Source organism: Sarcophilus harrisii, chromosome 2 (genome assembly GCF_902635505.1).
Source record: "Sarcophilus harrisii chromosome 2, mSarHar1.11, whole genome shotgun sequence".
In the NCBI taxonomy this organism is placed as follows: domain Eukaryota; kingdom Metazoa; phylum Chordata; class Mammalia; order Dasyuromorphia; family Dasyuridae; genus Sarcophilus; species Sarcophilus harrisii.
In genome coordinates, this window is record NC_045427.1 from 382,876,751 (window position 1) to 382,897,330 (window position 20,580).

At 44.2% G+C, this 20,580-nt stretch overlaps 1 protein-coding gene across 5 annotated transcripts in view; it reads left to right on the forward strand.

Moving 5' to 3' along the window:
* NDST1 (N-deacetylase and N-sulfotransferase 1) overlaps positions 1 to 20,580 on the forward strand; it is a 58,820-nt gene that overhangs the window by 11,421 nt on the left and 26,819 nt on the right. For 3 of the 5 annotated variants that reach the window (XM_031953527.1, XM_031953531.1, XM_031953528.1), the window contains exons 2-5: positions 6,234 to 6,416; positions 14,020 to 14,925; positions 17,716 to 18,198; positions 19,133 to 19,220. In XM_031953527.1, the coding sequence (XP_031809387.1) occupies positions 14,413 to 14,925; positions 17,716 to 18,198; positions 19,133 to 19,220 (1,084 nt within the window). In that variant the 5' untranslated portion in view covers positions 6,234 to 6,416; positions 14,020 to 14,412. Of the gene's footprint in view, positions 1 to 4,980; positions 5,010 to 5,445; positions 6,129 to 6,233; positions 6,417 to 14,019; positions 14,926 to 17,715; positions 18,199 to 19,132; positions 19,221 to 20,580 lie in introns of those variants that run through there. The other 2 variants (XM_031953529.1, XM_031953530.1) reach the window with 2 other exon arrangements.

Consider the following 20,580-nt stretch of genomic DNA (forward strand, 5'->3'; position numbering starts at 1 on the left):
ATGTTCTGTTAGTATGGTGGAGATGAGTCTAAAGTGATAAAATAGGACAGTATATGCTGTGAAAGTTCTGAAATGAATGGTACAGATCCTAAGTGCTATTGGAGAAGCTCAGAGAAGGGAATGAATGAGCACTGGGCTTAGAGAAAGACTTCTTGGAGGTGGGAGGGCTTCGGCTGAGCTTGGATGTACAGGCCTGGGAGCCAGGAAGGTCTGGGATCAAGGCTTGGATACATATGCACTAAATTACCCTGGGCAGGCATTGTGGTTAACATCACAGGTCCATTTCCCATTCCGGTGATTTGGAAGAAGGTTGAATGAAGTAGGTATTCTACATTGAGAGAATGCTTTGGAGCAACAATACAGAGTCGACGATGAACATAATTTGAGAGGCAGGTGAGAAAGGAGACAGGTGTGCCAGTTTGGAACAGAGAAAGTTGTTAATGAGCAGAGGAAAATAGAAAATAGCTTTCTGGAATGTTAACTTTGAAAGAAAATCATCTAGTATAATTTTTGAAAGATGGGGAAACTGAAGGAGAGTGATTTGCACAAAGTGAATTCTGAATCTTTCCCTTTTCTATGCCACTGGTCTCTGAGAAGAGAGAGACAGAGATAAAGAGACAGATAGACAGGGAGACAGAGAAAGAGGAGAGAGAGACTGAAAGAGAGAGAGGGAAAGAGACAGAGAGAAAGAAGAGAGAGGGGGGGAGAGAGAGGAAAAAGAAGAGAGAAAGCAGAGAGAGACTGAAAGAGAAAGGGAGAGAGACAGAGAGAGAAGAGACAGAGACAGAGAAAGGAGAGAGAGAAGACAGAGAGAGAAAGAAAAAGACAGAAAGGGAGAGAGAAAGAAAGAGAGAGAGAGAGAGAACGAGAGAGAGAGAGAGAGAGATTGCAAGGTTGTGTGAAGTGGGCTCATGTGGATATAAGCATGAGACTGCATTTGGTAGGACTTGACTCTTCTCTGATTTTGAGGAGTGGTCCACTATAATACTCTTAACAAGGACTGACAAGGATGGGGTGTGTGTCTGGAGACTGGGGTGCTGCTCTTCATTGTGTTAGGGAAAGGAGGAGCCTAAGTGGCTGCCAGCCAGATAAGGAAGGAGGAAAGACTGAGAAGGAGTCCAGTGCTGAAGGAAATCATGTATTTTCCGAGCTTTCTGAGGATACTGGAAACAATAGGGGAGTGGGGAGGAGGAACTATTAATGGGACCTGATAGTGGGGGGAGGGAGAAGGAAGGAGAGAGAGGGTGGGGAAGAAGGGAAACAGACTCTTGGACTTGGCTTCTGTTTCTTTGAAGGATGTTTATGTAATTTCCCTAGAACTATAGGGCATGATCTCCTGTGCCCCTGTAGGGCTATACTCACTGAACAGCTGTCCTGAGCCAGGACCTCCCCCCATTTCCCACTGAGTTCAGTTTTTCTTTGCTCAATCACTCTGCAGCCGTTGGGAGGGAAATTAATACAAGGCTAGGGAAAGCTGTCTACTTTTACAGAAGTCTGTAGAACAGAGCATGTTAAAGTAGATTGGACCTTAGAGTTCATCTAAATCCAAACTCCTCCATTTTCCAAATGGGGAAATTGAGGCCCAGAGAGATGTGATTTAAGAAATGATTTACCCAAGGTTGCTACCCAAGGTTACCCAAGGGGAGAGTTAGGAAAAGAACCCCAATATCCCAATTCCCATTCCAGTATTTTTTTTTAACCCCCTTCCCCATTAAATTAGTTCAGCAAGATGCACATGAGAGGAACTATATAGGGAAGCATTTTAAAGATGAGGTAGTGTGCTATCTCCTACACAAGACTTCTCTTGAAATTAACTTATTATTTTATCCATACTTTCTTTGTATTTACTTGTTTGCATGTTGTATCACCTCCCTCCCCCCCTTCCTCCCCCAGTGGAACATAAGCTTCTTGTGGGCAGGTGTTATTTTCCATTTGTATTTATAGCCCTGGTAACTTATTTTAAAATTGAGTGGAGAGGATATTAGAAAAGGCTTGAAAGAAATGATGAAGAACAAGCCTGGCTCAAAAGATGAGATGATAATATGTCCCCCTACCTTTTTGTAGCGGTGGAGGGTGCATTGAATTTATTTTGAGATTCTTTTGATGTTATGATCAATCATGCAGATTCCCCTCCCCCACTTTGTATTAAAAATACTCTTTGTTATGGGATGACTGTAACAAGGGGATGGAGGGGGAGATTATTAAAGGAAATTTGGTGTTTAAAAAAAACCCAAAATACATCAGTAGAAACTCATTTTTAAAAATAGGAAAGATTGGGAAGATAGAGAACAAGAGAAGAGGAGAGAGTTCAGTGACAGGCAGGCTTAGGAGATAGAGATCCTTTGGGTGGAAATTCTCCAGTGACTAGAGAGAAAGCACTTTAAATGCTGGGCTCTCCAGATCTTTTTTCAACTCCCTTCTCTGCTTCCACTTAGAAGGGTTCTGGAGGTGTCAAGTTAAGATTATGAACTCTGTGTCTTAGCCTTACCCTATTACCTAAACATTCAGTGTTAGGGAATACCACGGTTCTTTACCTGGTGCCTTATTTTTTTAAACTAAGTTTTTGTTGATATCTTTTATTTCTTAAATATTCCTCTCCCTGTATCTCCCAGAAAGCCATCCCATATTAAAAAAAAAAAAATAGTATATTTTAGAGAGAGAGAATTTGCACAATTTTAAAAAATCAATACATTAATAAATAAAATAAAATAATTTGAAAACATGTCACATCTATGGACTTTCTATTTCCAAGAAAGAGTAGGTTGGAGGGCATCTTCTCATTTCTTCGTTGGCATTTTGCTTGATCTTTATAATTTTGTTACATTTACTTTTGATTTATTGGTGTGTCATTGTTCTTCCCACTTACATTATAGTTACCGTGTTTATTGTTTTCTTGGCTTTGTTGCCTTCTGTCCACAGCAGTTGATATAGATCCCGTGTTTCTCTGTATTCATCACACACATCATTTCTTAAAGCCTAGTAATGTTCCATTTACATTCATGGGCCATAATTTGTTTAGCCATTCTTTGGTTTTGTTGAGAAGGAAATCTACCTGCCATGATTCAACTCAGGTACCACCTTTTAAAAATAATTACTATAATTGCTAGCACTTGTATAGTACTTTAAATTTTAGAAAGCACTTACTATAGGTTATCTCAATTGATCCTCACAACAGTCTTTTGAGGAAGGTGCTATTATGCTTACTGTTTTATAAATGGGGAGACTGATACTGAGCAAAGTTATATATAATTTACCAAGAGTCACATTGCTTGTTAATTGTCTGAGGCAGCATTTGAACTCAGGTCCTCCTCTCTGACACAATAGAATCCACAAGAGTTCTGTACTCTGTTCACTGTATTATCAAGCAGTCTTCTATTCGAGTTCTTCCCTGATATTCCCACTACCTTCTCCCTCAACTTTTATTTATTTTGTATATAGAGTTATTTACATGTTGTCTGCCCTGATAGGATGTAAAAGCTTTGAGGGCAGAGAAAGTTTCAGTTTCATTATTTATTCCCAGCGCTCATCACAGTACAGACTGTAGAAAATAGCCAGAGTGTTTTGTGGTATTCCATTAAATTCAGCAGCCATGTTTTAAAGTGTATAAGGGCATCCGTGTTATGTCCTGGAACCTGAAAGAGGTTCAGAGGCTAAAACCTCTCATTTTACAGATGAGGAAACTGAGACCCAGAGAGAGTCAGTGTTTTGGCCAAAGCATATAAGTAATAAGCATCAGAGGAAAGATCTGGATCTCTCTGACTTCAGGACCAATACCTTTTCCAGTGTACCCTGATGCTGCACTAGGGAGAGTAAAAAATGAGTGAGATGATCCCTGCTCTCATGGTCTTTACACCTTGAAGGGGAAATTCCATGAACTTAAGTAATTCCAGTGGTAAACAGAGCAGAATAAATGCCTCTGAATTACAAAATTCTTTGTGAAACTGGAAGACTGGCTCTGACTGTAAGAGTTGAACAGAGCTTCCTGGAGTGGAAGTGATGTTTGAGCTGGTGAAGAATGGGCACAATTAGGAGTTGCATTCCAGGTTGAGGGGCTTCTGTGAACCAAATCTCAGACATTTATGGAGCCAGTTCTAGGGAATACTATCATGAAATAAGGCTGGAAAGATAGAAGGCACGGACACTGTGGGAAGGGGTTTGGACTTGATTCAGTAAGCCAGAGAGTCATTAAAGATGTTGTAGTAGAGGAACAATGTGATGGAAGCTCTAGTTCAGTAAGATTTATCTGACACTTGGGCAGGATAGTTTGGGAAAAGGTAGGGGTGAAAGCCTGGAGTCTGTGAGACCAGTTGTAGTAGTCCAGGTGATTGGACTTTGATTTAGGGGAAAGACGGGGGAATAGAAGAAAGGGGACAGAGGTCAGAGATACTGCAAGGTGGAAATTTCCAGCCACTGTGGCCCCCCACATAGGGTTGGCAGTGGACCTACCTGTTATCATGAAAGGTTGGTTCCAGTGATGTTGTTTTAAACTCATGTGAGAGCAGTTGGGGAAGGAGGAGGGCCAGAAATGTATTTGCTTGTCCTTGTGGGAGTCCTTTGCTTTTCTGACCCCAGATGCTGAGGCTTCAGATACATTGCCTGTCATTTTCAGGGCAGCTGGGAGTTCTGAGTCACATCCAGTGGACTGGGAGAGCTGGAGCAACAGGGCTATTGTCTGTCATGAATTCCATTATTCTCTAGGTGTCTCTGCCCTCCCCCATTCCCAGTCTAGAAGAATCTGAAGAAAATAAACCAATACTAAATCATAAATCAGTGTGCATAAATAAGATGAAAGCTATTAGAATTCCTGCTTGTTGTTGTTTAGTTGTTTTTCAGTCGTCTTACACTTTGTGATCACATTTATTGTTTTCTGGGCAAAGACACTGAAGTATTTTTTCATTTTCTTCTCCAGTTCATTTTACAGTTGAGGAAACTGAGGCAAACAGGGTGAAGTGACTTGTGCAGGATTACACAGCTAGTAAGTCTCTGAGGCCAGATTTGAACTCAGGAAGGTGAGTTTTCCTGACTCCAGGACCATTAGATGCCCCACCTTTACACTTTCCAAAGTCATTTAGATGTTGTTTGATTGTCTTTTCTCTTTCCCATATCCTTCCCCAGGTTGTAGTTTGGGGAATTGGAGGCCTTTGGATATTTCTGAATTTTCACATCAGTTTGGGGGAGCAGGTCAGGGCTTGCTATCACACTTGAGGAGAAAGAAGCCTCAGGACTAATAGAGAGAGTATTAATCCTGCTCTGGGTAGGATTTTGAGTTTTGATTCTGCTGTCAAATTGCTCTATGATTCCAAGAAAGTCACTTTTTTCCTCTGGACCTCAGTTTCTTTTCCAGTGCAACAAGGAGGTTGAACTAGATGTTCTCTGTGATTCCACTTGGGCTCTGACAGCCTGTGTTCTCTGGCTGTCCTTTGAGTTATATGTCTGTGTTCTAAGATACTGTGGAACGCTGACATTTCGTGTCTTAGAGATCTTTGTAGCTCAGTTGATTTTTGATGAATCTTGGATGTGATAGGGAAGGGAGCCACATAATTTTTAAGGGCCTGAGTGCAGTCCCTTCCTGGTACTGCTTTGCAAATAGCTTTGTCACTGAAGCTTGGGTTATATAACCAGCTGATCCCGACCTGGCAGTGAGTAGAAGAAGATTTTTCTATTTCATTCTGTCTCAGGCAGTGGAGACTCCCCCAACTCTGCCTCTAAGCCTCTTTGGCAGTTGCCTTAGATAACTTGTTAGCTGGCCTTGGTGATGGAAATTGGACCCTAGCTATTCTGCTACTCGATTTGTTTAATCTCATGATTTAACAGGCCTTTCCTTGTCCTGCTGGTTTTTGTTGGAACAATGCAAAAGTATCTGCAGCCTGTGTGAGGGACAAAGATGTTTATCAGTCCCTCTGGAAAAAGCTCCCCCCACAATACACACCAAGCAGCAGGCAAGAAGCCTGTTTTGCTAACACATGACTGTCTCCCAGCCTTTCCTTCCCTGGGAGTTCCCCTGACTTATAAAGGGGTTCTTTTCTCTCTCCTGGAAGCTTAAGTATTTGACAAATCAGCCTCTATATTGAGAGTCAGGGAACCTGGGTTCTAGTCCCATTCTGCCATTGAATCCTACGTGATTTACAGTAAGTCACATCCCCACATTGATCTTTGGTCTTCTCTATAAAAGGTGATGCATATGATAACCAAGGTTTCTCCTTGATTTTTTTTTCTGCTTCATCTGTTTACAGGAGTCACCTGCTGAGGTTGAAGATTAAAACGTGAGCAGAAGGTAGAGCCAACAGTTGGAATTTTGAGGAATGGAACCAAGATACAAACAATCCTGCTCCTAGCCTGGGAGGAAGGATGAACTGAGCAGTGACTTCTCAGCACCCCTTTAAGCATCTTAATGAAATTCCAAGACAATTGTCCAGGTATGAGGTCATATTATAGACATGCTAAATTTGAATTTAACAAGGCATTTGATGAAAGTTCTCATGATATCCTCATCAGCCAAAATGCAGAGTTGTGGATAGATGGTTATACCATTAGGTAGACTGAGAACTTGTTAAAAATAACTAGTGATTTGTGATTAATGGATCAATGTCAATCCAGCAGAAGAGCTTTTGGGACCTAAGTTTAGCTTTGCTTCTATCAGTGTCTTTGAGGAAATCATAACAACATAAAATCTGTAAGTGACACAGTGATATAAAGGGATAACAAAATATTGAATAGAGAATTGTGATATCTTGGCCAAAACAAGGGGCCAAATTTTATTATATGATTTGATAGTATTCCTCTTATTTGATGAAATGTGATGGGAACAAATATAAAGTCTAACACTTGGGTTCAAAAAATCAACTACTTAAATATAAGTTTGGGAAATAGGTGTCTAGGGAGCAGCTCCTGTGATGAAGATTTGTGGGTTTTCATGTTCTGCAAGCTCAATTAATGCAGCTTAATAGCCAGAACTTCCAAGCCTTTAGGCTGTATAAATAGTTGTCTGAGGTCCAGAAGCAGTTAACATCTTGTTCTGTTCCTTCTTGGTCAGACTCTAGGTCACACCAGTTTTGGGGAGCAGGTCAGGACTTGTTATCACATTTGGTCAGTTCTAGGAGCCATAAGTGAGGAAGAACATTTATAAAAGAGGTCAAATACAATGCCATAGGATTAAGAAAGATGTTTATCCTGGAAAAGAGGACTGGGGAAAATGTTTTTTAATCATTTCATAGTTTTGGATGGAAGAAGGATGAGATTTGTTTACTTTTATCCTAGAAAACAGAACTTATAAGAAACGGGTAGAAATGCACGGGTGCTTTTCAGCTCAATGTAAGGAAAAATTTATGAGAGCTGCCCAAACTTGGAATGAACTGTCTTAGGAAGAAGTGAAATCCTTATCATTAGAGGGCTTTAACCCTAAAAGCTAGATGGATACTCTTTGGGGATGTTGCAGAGAGACAATGATGGAAAAGAGTCCTTTCTGGAGTCAGGGAATCTGAGTTCAAATCTTAACTCTGATATCAAATGATTTTATGTTCTCTTGTTCCCTTCAACTCTGAGAGTCTTTGAGTCTTTTAATGGCTTCATTATTAATTGACTCATAAGAGTAAATCTTTTTTTTAATTTATCAGGCATTTTTCTTTCTTTCTCTTCCTTTACTGGAGGAAAATAAAAAGAATGCTAACAATAGCTAACATTTACATCATGCTTACTGTGTGTTAGGTATACCACAGTTGGGGGAGTGGGTTGTTTCCAGCCCCTAGGGCACATAAGAGGATCAGTGCAGAGTGTGAGCCCAGTTTGAGGCAGCAGAAAGCACCAAGATGTGGCAGATTTCAGCTTAATGTTCTTTGAATATGTGTCTGAGTCTTTGGCTCTGGGGAAATCACAGAACTGTTAAAAATCCAGTGTTGCTTACGTCTTTTATGATATTTGGGGTCCCAGAGATCCTCTTGTTACAGTTAGCAGAAGTTATTTTAGGGGATATGAAGTGCTTGTAGGACTGGTAGCAATTTTTATTCCTCCTCGGCTCCCCCTTCTCATTCTGCCCCCCTAATTATTGAAGCAACAGGGTCTGTTGGACCATATTTTATTTCTAGTGGGAATGAATTTCTTGATTCCTGATTGAAGGTGAAGTTAGAACATATGCTTAGAGTTCATTCTGAATGAGATGGACTCTGGGCAAAGATTTGTCTGTGCAAAAGATCATAGAAGCCAGAGCAGGAAGGAGCTTCAGAAGCTGTCTAGTCCATTTTATGGCTGAGGAAACTGAGGCCTGAGGTAGTTGAGTGACTTGCCTCAAGTCACACAGGAAGTATCACTGATGTTTAGACTTTCCTGTTGCACTCTTTCGGTGTTACCATGTTGGTTGCATATATATCATTAAGGGTGTTTATAACCCAGAAGTGGATGAACCGGTCATGCAACAAAAGCAAGGAATAACAAAGCCAGAGCTACATCCACAGCTTATTAAAAGAACCAGGAAAAGCTTGTTATTACATTGATGGGTTCTCTTTGTGGAAGATTTACAGAAGGGTAAGGACAAGAGTCAGAGAAAGGATGAGGACCTAAATGGGCTGTAGTCTCTGCTGGAGAGCATAATCCCCTTGGCAGTGAAGTATCTGTGGAAGAATTGAGGTTGACTGAATGATCTTTAAGGTCTAACATTCTATGATTCTAGTTCCTTGGGGGGGTGGAGGGGAGATTGTGTGAGCAGACTGTATCCCTAGCACCCTGGAAGCCTAGGCTCTGGTGGGGTGTGTGTGTGTGTGTGTGTGTGTGTGTGTGTGTATATGCTTGTGTTTGTGTGTTTGTTTTTCTCCCTCATACTGCTGGCTGTGATGATAATTAAAGCTTAATGTGTAATCTCTCTGCTTCAGTGGCTGTCTCCTTGTGTAGCATCTCCAGGCATTGACACTAAAACCCTAGTTGTCATTTCTCAGTTTGTAGCCAAATAGATCTTGTGTGATACCTTTGTGGGCCACCTTTTTGCTTGGTGCCCTAGGAAATGTACCCTGTGCCTGAAAGTGGAGGAAGGCTCTCTCCATTTGGGGTAGAAACCTGCTTCCTTCCTGATTTTTCTAGGAGGATGAAATTTGAGTCACTAGGCTAGGGAGATTCATGTGGGACTTTCTGTGTGGGTCTTCTGAGGTCTGTGACAGTGAGTGACAAGTCTTGGATTTGGGGTTGGAAAGGACACAAGAGATTATCTAGTTAAAACTTCCTCATTTTCCACATGGGGCATGAGGACTGCTGGTGAAGGAGGAGGGGCAGTAAGTCGCACTCCCAACTCTGAAAGCTTTCCTACTGAGGACCCTGGTCTCCCGCCCTTCCCTTCATTGTCTGAGAGATCCCTCATAGCTTTGAGCTTTCTTCTCTCCCTTGGAGTCCAGTTTAGGATGAATAATTTCAGTTTCCAGGAAATGTTTGCTTCATTTTCCCTTTTCTCCTTGCTCTGATTGCTACTTGACTTGGTCAAGGTCTGTGTATGGAGGGACTTCCTATCTCAGCTGGGGTGTGTATATGTCTGTGTGCCAGAGAGAGAGACACACACACAGAGAGAGAGAAGAGAGAGAGAGAGAGAGAGAGAGAGAGAGAGAGAGAGAGAACGAGAACAGAGATAGACAGAGACAGAGACACAGAGAGAGACAGAGACAGAGAGAGACACACACAGAGAGAAAGACAGAGAGACAGACAGACAGACACACACACACACACACACACACAGAGAAAGAGAAGACGTGATGTATGTGGGGATTGTCTACTGCTCCATTCCCACTTGTACCTGGGCATGGTGGAGGATCCTCAGATTAATGATACTTGTCCTACTCTGACCTCATCACTTTTACTCTCCCTTTCCTCTTCTCCCATAAAACAGTTTCTGAGTACATTGCAATGGGATGGGACTGAATTTGGTTGTTGTGGCTTGTTTTTTGTTTTTTGCCTTGGGGAGGAGAGGTATTCTGACTGTCCTGGTTCCTGGGCTACTTCCCGAATTTTCAAGGTCGCCATAGTGTCTCCATGGACACAGGAGCATCTCATTCATTACCAGCACCTTACTGGGTACATTAGGGTCTAGGGGCACAGACCAGAGCAGTCAGGCTTACTTTACCCATTTTGTCCTTTCCCTGCTTTGCTTGGGGACTGGTGGTTGCTGTGGTTGGTATTTCACACTGAGAAGTGCCCTTGAGGCTCATGGATAGCTATTCTCTTTTCTACTTATAGAGCCCAGTCTGGATTACCTTTGGGGTAGACTGAGGCACTTAAGGGTGAAACCTTCTAACCCCAGCTGCCTCAAGACCCAATGGGATTAAAAGGCACTGACTTTCTAGTTAGTGACTTAGCCCCCTGTACCACAGGGCCTTTGGTAAGTGGGTGTGTGCAAGGCGGGCACCCTGCCCAGCCCTCTATTGGGAGCAAGCCATTTAGTGTGGGATTTGTGTGTGTGTGAGGGGGAGGGAGGCTGGGGCTGGAAAGAATCCTGCCTTCCTGGGTGGTCAAGGTTTTGTTTACAAAACAACCATGTTCCCCTACCCTCTATCCCCATTCCAGGCTTGGCTTTGCTAAAATGCGTTTCCCTCATCCTCCCTCCTGATGAGTAAGGGAAAACTTGGCATTTCTATCATTGGCAGCCCTGCCTCTCCCTCCCACATGCAATTAACCTGGAAAGAACTGACAGGATTAGACAGAAAAAGTAATCAATTAATTTTATTCTGAGAAGGTGGATGACATTAATCTTCTTTGTTGAGGAAGGGTTGCGAGGTTATTTAGTGTTAGTGGAAAGATAAGAATTGGAAATCTTGAGATCTGGTGTCTCATCCCATCTCTAGAACTAATTAATCAGTCAGTCAGTCAGTTGGCATTTATTAAGCACCTGCTGCAAACGAGGCACTGGTATAGAGGGCTAATGCTTCCTTCTCTATAGCCCTTCCCCCTCAGCTCTTGCAGACTTTGGATCTCCTTCTTTCAGTGACTGGGATGGATGATCAGGGTCCTGGGGATGAATTCCCAGGAGGGAAAGGAACATGTCTCAGGAGCTGACCTATAGAGCTTCAGTAGCAGGGCTGGTGCTGTTGGGGAAGAGGTCTAATTAGCCCTGGTGGCAGGTGACCGTGGCCGGCTGTCAGACTTATACAAAGCTTGTGGTCAGCACGGGCTCCCAGTGGCCAGTTACTTACTGGGAATGTAAGGCTGACCATGTCCAGTCAGAGAAATTATTACCTCTTGAGTGATGGAAGCTTGGAAAGCAGCCTCTCTGTACTTATAGCAAGAGTAAGTGCTTTATCTTTCTCATTCCCTCTTCACCCCCAGCTCACAGGAAATAGGAAGAGGCTAGACCTGGGTTTAGAGATCCTTGGGTTTAAATCTTGAGCTCTGATATCACCAAGTAAAAGTCATTTAAACTCTCCCTTCCCCCCCCCCCCCCCACCCCTCATACATTAGGGATAAATCACCCTTAGGCTGATTTCATTTGAATATAAGTTGTTTCAGTTGTATCTTTGATTTTCCTCAGGCTTGACACATAGTAATAATTGTACCTTACTTGGCTCATAGTAATAACACTTGCATGTACATAGAACTTTAAGGTATACAAAGTTAACATTGTTACCTTATTTAATCCTCACCAAAACACACATTCTCTCTCTCTTTCTCTCTCTCTCTCTCTCTCTCTCTCTCTCTCTCTCTCTCTCTCTCTCTCTCTCTCTCTCTCTCTGTCTCTCTTTCTCATGTATGCAGGTATTTTCCAAGGCAGCATTTAAATTCAGACTTTACCAATCCAGGACTATCAGGTGCGATCCCCTGCACCATCTACCTTTCTCAGTAAACAATAAATATTTGTTGATAGATTACTGTGGGGAAATGTACTTCATAATACTTAAAACATTTAGAAATATGAGTTGCATTTTATATCTGCCCAGTGTCCTGGCAGATTCTCAGACTCTATTTGTAGAGAAGGTTGATGGGAAGCTTGATGATACTTCTAACTTCTTTCCTTACCAGCTAGATTTCTTTGTTAATGACCATGCCTTAAATCCAAATCACTCAGGCTCTCTTTGATTGGCTAATAATAGGTCCAGTTGGTCATTTTTGTGCTCTGATTGATTCAGAGTTTAAATAGCAATTGTTTTTATTTTGGTCAGAAACTTTGAGAGTCTTTCCCTCCTAGATTTTTTTTTTTTTTTGACTAGGTAAAAGAAGCCATTCTTCACCTCAGTTCTTTCTTAATTTTAATCACTGAAAGGATGTTGCCTCAGTCAAACAGACTTGTTAAAGATCTTAGCTTAAAAAGCCCAGGTCTCCATTGAATCCAGTGCCATCTCTAGTCATCCGGATCCAGATGATTCTGAAGGAGAAAGTGAGGATGGTGACTAGATACCTCACCCTCGATTAAATCCTGGTTCACTTGCACATGATGACATCATCTTTCTGATGTCTTGGTCCTCTTCTAGAACAAAGGACAAACAACAAAAACAACAGCATAGCATGAGGGAGGCCGTGGGATGTAGGAGTTTCTGAATATTGTCTCTTCTACTTAAGCTGTGTGACCTGGGACACCTACCTCTCTGGACAGCAGTTTCCTTCTCTGTTCGAAATTCAACTATTTAATCTTTCCTAGCTTTGAATATCATGAATCCCATTCCCTTTCTCTGGGGTTGGAAATAACCTGGAGGGGAATGGGAGTTCCTTCTGATACTTCATATCATATAATGTAGTATAACACGTTCTTTTTATAGTCTCTTTAAGTTTGGAAGTATGCTTGTTGATTAAGCCCCAGAAAGATTCAGTCCTTTAAGGGACTCTTTGTCCCTTAGACAAGTCCCAGAGACTTTGGTCTCTGGTGGCGACCAAAGTGATACTGTGCCCATTTAGAAATGAGACTTAGTCTTCCCAATTAAAACAAACCAAAAGACACAAAAAATGCCGTCTATCCCTATGCAGGATCTGGGGAGGGCAGGGCCTTAATGGAGATTGAGCTGTAGGGTGAGATATTAGTATTACTCTATAAAAGGCTTGTCTTCTGAATAGCTCTGGATGTCAATCCCAGGCTCTTGAGTCTTTAATTTTCCTATACTTTCTTTAATTAGGGAAGGTCCCAGTGACATAGCTAAACTGTGCTTTTAGGGACTGATAGATTGAGATGTTTAGGGTTGGAATAAGGAGAGGCAGGCGGCTTTAGTGAACAGCTTCTCAGTAAGGTTGCTGTGTGATTGGGCTGGATTTACCCAGCGAAATGGGGAGGGCCCTTTTACTCATTCATTAAGTTAAAAGACATTGGGGGGGTTCGGCTTCTTTAAGAGGGAAATCCTGAGCATGAGACATGTAGGGAAGAAAGGGAAGGTAGTGTTATTCTTTGCCTGGTGGATGGGCAGCTGTGTGGCACCATGGAGTGCCAGACCCGAGGTCAGAAAGATGAGTCTTCTCGAGTTCAAAAGTGTCCTCAGACACTTACTGACTGTGTGACCCTGTTTGCCTCAGTTTCCTCATCTGTCCCAACTGCACTGGAGAAGGAAATAGAAAACTATTCTAGTATCTTTGCAAAGAAAACTCCAAATGGGATTATGAAGAGTTGGAAGAGACTAACAACAACAAAGCTTCCTAATTCTAAAACTGACTTTCCATCTTTCTTCTCCCTTGTGCCTTCCAAAGTGGATGTGTTCCCTTTGCCAAACTGCAACCTTTTGATCTTGATGCAGGCATGTATTCTAGGATGGATAGACTCTCAAGAACAGTATTAGATGTCAACAATTCCTCCAGGGAATATTCTTTATTCACTGGACTTAGAATGAGAATACCTGGTTTCCAGTCATACTTTTTTCCTCCAGCCATCTGTATGATCATGGGCAACTCACTTTTTCCTTTGACTCATATGTAAAATGGGTGTAATAACATATATATTGCTTCCTTAGAGCTTTGCTTTGGAAACTGTAAAATGGCATGTGGACTGTGATCCTTTTTCTTCCTCCCTGACCTATCCCTACCTGCTGCTTGGCTGCCTGGGTTCCAGATCACTAATTTGGTTACTTTTTCCCCTCCCAGAGCCGGCCTCCAGAGCCCCAGCAGGCCCACCTGGACAGCATGAAAGCCCTTCCCTGCATCAGGGTGTCCCTGGACCCCTACCCCAGCTTTCCTGGGAGGCCCTGACGCCCCTGGGCCAATTCTGCTCTGACCCCGGACTAGGAGCAGATTTGCCATGGTGACATAAAAGGGCGAGGAGGAAGGAGAACAGCCCAGTCCATGGACCACCCTCCCTGGTGGGAAGAAAAGGCATTCTCAGTCCCTACTCATCCCTGTGCACAAACAGCTTCTGTTATTAATTATTTTTAATTTATTGCTTTGGATTGAATCCTTCTTTTTCTTCCTGTGAAAAGAGTTGGGGGGGCGGGGGGTGGGGTGGGGGAAGTGGTTGCCAAGCAACATTGAGAAGCCAGGATGACCATCCCCCTGCGCCGAAGGAGGCTTTGCAGGCAGGCGTCCCCTCAGGCCGTGCTGCTCCTGCTGTTCGCCTTCTGTGTGCTCAGCGTTTTTGTCTCTGCCTATTACCTGTATGGCTGGAAGAGGAACCTGGAGCCCTCAGGTGAGGTCACTGGGCCTGACTGTAATGAGGAGCCCCAGATCACTCCATCGCGCCTGCTCCCCCTCAAGACCCTGAAGGTGTCCTCCTCATCGCGAACTGATCCCCTTGTGCTGGTGTTTGTGGAGAGCCTGTACTCCCAGCTGGGCCAGGAGATCGTGGCCATCCTGGAGTCCAGCCGATTCAAGTACCGGACGGAGATCGCCCCCGGGAAGGGGGACATGCCCACGCTCACGGACAAAGACAGGGGCCGCTTTGCACTCATCATCTATGAGAACATCCTCAAGTACGTCAACCTGGACGCCTGGAACCGGGAGCTGCTGGATAAGTACTGCGTGGAGTACGGCGTCGGGATCATTGGCTTCTTCAAGGTAACAGCCTTGTGAGGGCCGGGGGGGAAGGCCTGGAGACCGAGCCAGGACCTTGGCGTCCTGGGTGCCAGGCGGGGAGTGCCGGGGCCAGTGGGTGGGCCAGTTAGCATTTCTCTGTTTCTGCCTTTATCTTGACCTGGGATACTTAGGGGAAGGGGCGGAGATAGGAGGAGGAGGGCTTTTACCTTAAGCAGCTGTCTAACAAATACCTGCAATAAATTACTAGAGATACTGAGGGCCATCCGCCAGAGATACAGTTCAAAGCAACATCCCGTGGAGGGAGGAGTCAGTGCTATCTTTGGATACAAATGATGGGGCATTAAGTAGGAAGCCACAGTGACCCAACCTCTGGAGCCTAAGCCCTACTTAGGATCATAGGATTTATTGCTGGATGCCTCTAATGGCTTTTTCCAGGTTCAGCAAATGATTGAATCAGCAAGTTTTAGGATTAGTACAAACCTTATAGAAAGTCAGCCTGAGCACTTTAAAAGCTCTCTGGGGAAAAAAAAAAGGCTTTTATTGGTTTGTTTGTTTAGATCTTAAGTGAGGGCATGACCCATCCATTTTACAAATGAACAAACTGAGGCTCAGTAAGGTCAAGTGACTTGCTTATGGTCACACCAGGGAATCGTGTTTCTTTTGAACGTGAGTTTTGTTGAGGACCAACAAGGGGCCAGGCACTGGGGAAAGAAAAATTTTTGCTAGACTAGTGGCAGCCGTTGAAAACAAAATATCTTGTCTGGGTTAGCAAATGTGCATTTTACATGCATGAAAATACTATAGAAATGTTTGTAATTGTTATTATTGTATGAGAAGAAAGTTTATTGCTCTTCCTTGAGCCTGTTAGTGGGTCAGCATGGGAGAGATCCCAGAAGTCTTGATGTAGTCGTAAGTAACCATTATAAAGCACCTACTATGTGCCCAGTGCTGTGCTGAGCACAGAGCATACAAAGTCAGGGCTTCCAAAGAGTTAACAGTCTGGTCTGATAAGGGAGACAAAAGGCAAACAACTGTGTGCATCCAAGCTCTATATCGGACAAATGGAAGATCAACAGAGGGAAGGCACTAGAATTAAGGGGGAATCAGGAAGTTTTTTGTAGAAGGTACGATTTTAGTTGGGAATCTAAGTGAAGCTAGGGAAGTCAGCAGGTAGAGAAGAGGACAGAGAGCATTCTGGGGAAGGAGGGACAGTGGGGGGAAGAAACAAACTAATAAAAGAACTACATTAATTGTTTTGGGATGTCCTGTCTGTCCAAGGAAACACCAGTGAGCAGAAGTGCAGGAAGACAGGGTTATCTGGCTGTAAGGTAATGCAGAAAAGAAATGTGGGAATCTTAGGGGAGAAGGAAGTAGCAGTTACTATAGGAGGGACAAAATGGTCCTAGATATATAATATAACAGAGAGGAGGAAACATGTAACATACTTTGGCCATCAAGATTGTCTTAGGAGTTTATTTTGGGGTGGAGAGAGTTGGAAGGAAAGATAAGTAACTTCTATCAGTGGAAATGTTTGTGCAGAAGTTGAATGATCACTGGTCAGAGATATTCAGAAGCTAATAATTTAAAGGAGTAAAATGTAGTACGTTGTCTGACTTTTGTCCTTCCTGGACTCTGAACTATCCTCTGCAATTAGTTTAATCAGAGAGTGCCCTCTGAAAATGGGACTGGGGTTGAGACTAAAGCAGGAAAGAGAGAAACAGAGAGGGAGGGAGGGAGAGAGAGAGAGAGAGAGAGAGAGAGAGAGAGAGAGAGAGAGAGCATGCGCAAAACTAATAACCCGGAAATGAACTATTCAATAAAATGAAAATGCTGGGAGTTGCTGGGACAGGGAAAGCAGAAACTCAGGTTTGTCTGTGGCCAGGAGAGTTCTCCATCTGGAATATCACCAGTACAGAAGTACTTGGCTTGTAGTATTTGGTATGTTTGGGAACTCATGTGTGTCCCATGCTATGATTTCTCAGGGGCAAATGTTCAAAATATATTTAAAAACATGCTTAGCTGTGTAATTTTTTCTAAACAGACTAGCTAGTCTTAATAATGAACATCATATCTCAGTATTCCTCCTGCCCATGTTCCTTCTCATCTTTCACAGCTCTTCTTTATTATGAGGAGTGTAAACATCAGAAAAGTTCTGAGTTAAGTGTTAGGAGACCCCAGCCTGACTTCTACAGACAAATCAGTTTCTCACTCCGAGTCCACTAAAATGGACTTCCTTTCACAGGGTTATGGTGAGGACCAAGTGAGATATTAGATGTCTTTGTCATCATAGGGTCTCATATAAATTCCAGCCATTATTAAGGCTATTCTAAGACCCTGGCAAGTTGGGTGGCTTCTCAGAGCCTGTTTTAGGGGGTTGCCACGATGGTGCCTTTCTTTGCCCAAGTTGCTCTCTCTCTGTCTCTTGGCTTCCTTCAAGATTTAGCCCAAATCCCATCTTCCACAGGAGGGTTCCTCCTGTGCTCTGGATACCTTGTATGTACCTCCCCCTTGGACTGTAAGCTCCTCGAGGAGCTTGAATCCCTAGCTCTAAGCACAGTGCCTCATACCTAATAAATTAAAATAATCAAAGGTATTTGGTGCAAAAAGCACTGACCTTGGAAGCCAGAGGTTGGGGGTGTCGGTCCTGGCTCTGGCCTTTACCCACTGCTTCCCTGGGACAGTTTCATGAGGAAGACTCTGTAGAGACTGTACAGAGGGGCAGGTGTCCATCTTGCTGGGGGCTACCAGACTTCTCCTGATTCTGCTCGAGGCACATAAGCCAGTCCCTCACTATTCCTTCCTTCCCAATAGGCCAATGAGAACAGTCTGCTGAGCGCTCAGCTCAAAGGTTTCCCCCTCTTCCTCCATTCGAACCTGGGCCTGAAGGATTGCAGCATCAACCCCAAGTCCCCACTGCTGTATGTGACCCGGCCCAGCGAGGTGGAGAAGGGCCTCCTACCTGGGGACGACTGGACCGTCTTCCAGTCCAACCACTCCACCTACGAGCCGGTGCTGCTGGCCAAGACCAAGTCGGCCGAGTCCATCCCCCACCTGAGTGTGGGGGCCGCCTTGCACACCACGGTGGTGCAGGACCTGGGGCTGCATGACGGCATCCAGCGGGTGCTCTTCGGCAACAACCTCAATTTCTGGCTGCACAAGTTGGTCTTTGTGGACGCCGTCGCTTTCCTCACTGGCAAGCGACTTTCCTTGCCCCTGGACCGCTACATCCTGGTGGACATCGACGACATTTTTGTGGGCAAGGAGGGCACCCGGATGAAGGTGGAGGACGTGAAGGTAGGTATGGGAGGAGGGGCCGTCGCATTAATCTGTGAGAGAGGACCTCGGCAGACCTGTTACTGAATGGCCTGCGCTAAGGCACCGTTTGGGCCCTGAAGGGCCAGCAGGACCCTCTAGATTAGGGGTCCTCAAACTACGGCCCGCGGGCCAGATGCAGCAACTGAGGACAATTATCCCCCTCACCCAGGGCTATGAAGTTTCTTTATTTAAAGGCCCATAATACAAAGTTTTTGTTTTTACTATAGTCCGGCCCTCCAACAGTCTGAGGGACAGTGAACTGGACCCCTATTTAAAAAGTTTAAGGACCCCTGCTCTAGATGCATTATGTATTGGAAAGAATATTGTATTTGGAATCAGGAGGTCTGGGTTCTATGCTGGCTCTGGTACAAGCTTGTGACCTAAGACAAATAACTTCCCCTCCGGGAGCCTCAGGCTTACTCTGATCCAGAACAGGCAGGAAGGGAGCAATTGGATTTGTACTGGAGAATCTCGAAGGGATCTTTAATCCTGTGATTCAGTGAAATGTCACAACATTTCCATCACGTTGCTAGGAAGTACACCCAGCTGCCTTACGTTATCCTTCCTGCTGTACCTGAAGCCCATTCCCGCTAGTGAAGAATGGAGGTTATTGGTCCCTCCTCCAGACACCATTCAGCATGGCGGGGTGAGGAGAATTGGTTTTCACCCTTCTGTCACAGGCTTTCTGTGCATTGTCCATTCCCTTTTGAGGTCCTCATTTTCCCCACTGTTGGAAAATGGAAGGAGTAATAGAGTTTCAGTTGGAGCGATCCGTCTGGACTCTGGAAAGAACAGAAGGAAGACAGAGAGCCTGGGAGCAGGAGGGGGTGGGAGTAAGCCCTGGGAGCGAGCCCTGGGAGCAGCTGGGGGAGGGGGCAACTCTTTCATCCATTCCTTCTTCTCTGTTTTCTAGGCCCTTTTTGACACTCAGAATAAACTGCGCGCGCACATCCCAAACTTCACCTTCAACCTGGGGTACTCAGGGAAATTCTTCCACACAGGTAAGTCAGCGGGCTACAACCATGTCCTGGCCCGTGAGAACCTCCCTCACCTATGCCTTTGGCTTCCTGTCCCCGGGTGGTTGGAAACAAGTGTGACAGTGGTTCAGACACAGCCAGCACTTCACATCCCTGAGACTAATTTCGGCTCAGCATGCTAGGCGAGATGTCCAGGATGCTAAGGAGGCAGCTGTCAGCTCCTGATTTTGGCAGCCTCTCTGACTCCCCCAAACAAAAGCTCAGGAGGGATGGGGGGAGGTATCTCTTGTACGCTTCTGAGATCTGCTCAGTTCAGAGCCTTCTGTTGCCTTCTTGAGCTGAGCTCATGCCCACCCTGAGAATCTGCTTCTGTGAGTCCTGGAAGTCGTGGACTTCCAACCCGCCCTGTTGCTGCTGAGCAGGACCCAGTGTGGAGGACGCAGCCTTTTAGAGTGGGTCTGGAATTGAGGTAAAGATTGAAGCTCCTTGCTGATTCTCTTCAGGAGGGAAATCTGAGCTGGAGGAGCAGCAATATTTGACCAGGAGCCCACCTGAGCCTAGTCCTAACTCATTCTCTGGTCTTGTGCAACTCACTTCCATTCCCTAGATTCAGTTTCCCCATCTCTCAAATGAAGGTGGGAGACTCACTGGTCTTTGAGGTCCCTCTTAGCTCTAGCATTGCAAGCTCCTATTCTGGGATTCTGCATAAGAGACTCCCTGTCGGCTTTCTCATGGTTTTTTGAGGGAGCAAATAGTACCTGATTTTCCTTTCCAAGGATCTGTTTATTCAGGCTTTTGCACATCAAGCCATGTGGGCAGCAGAAAGGTACACTTTTGTGGCTTGGCTCTCTCTGGATTGTTGTCTCCCTTTTGGATGTCTTTGGATTGTAATTACTGTGTTTGCTTAAATTGAGGAAGCACTGGTCTTGTTAACTGCTTGCCAGTGGGCGTGTGTGCATGTTAGGAAGAACTGCTTCTTAGGTCACTTTAAATCTCCCTTAGAAAAAAAACAAATAACAGATTTGTGTTGTATTTTTTTATAATACTTAGATTTCCCACTGTATCCTTTCTCTATAATAAAGAGTAATACCATGATTATAAACAACAATATGAGCAAAGAATAGTAAAGGGGGAAAAAGTTCTGTAAAACTAACCAAGTAGCCAAGAAACCCTGATATACAACATTCCATACCTATTGTTCCTCCCCAACTCCCTACCAAAGACAGATTTGGAAGTAGGGATAAACCTTCCTTTCTTTCCCCAGGACTGACATGTCAGGTGGAAAGCATCTAAGGAGATGGATTTGAGTCAGTGAGACTTGGTAAACAACTAGAGGAAATCAGGAAAACTTAGGTGAAGCCCTGCCCCAGGCACATACTATGTG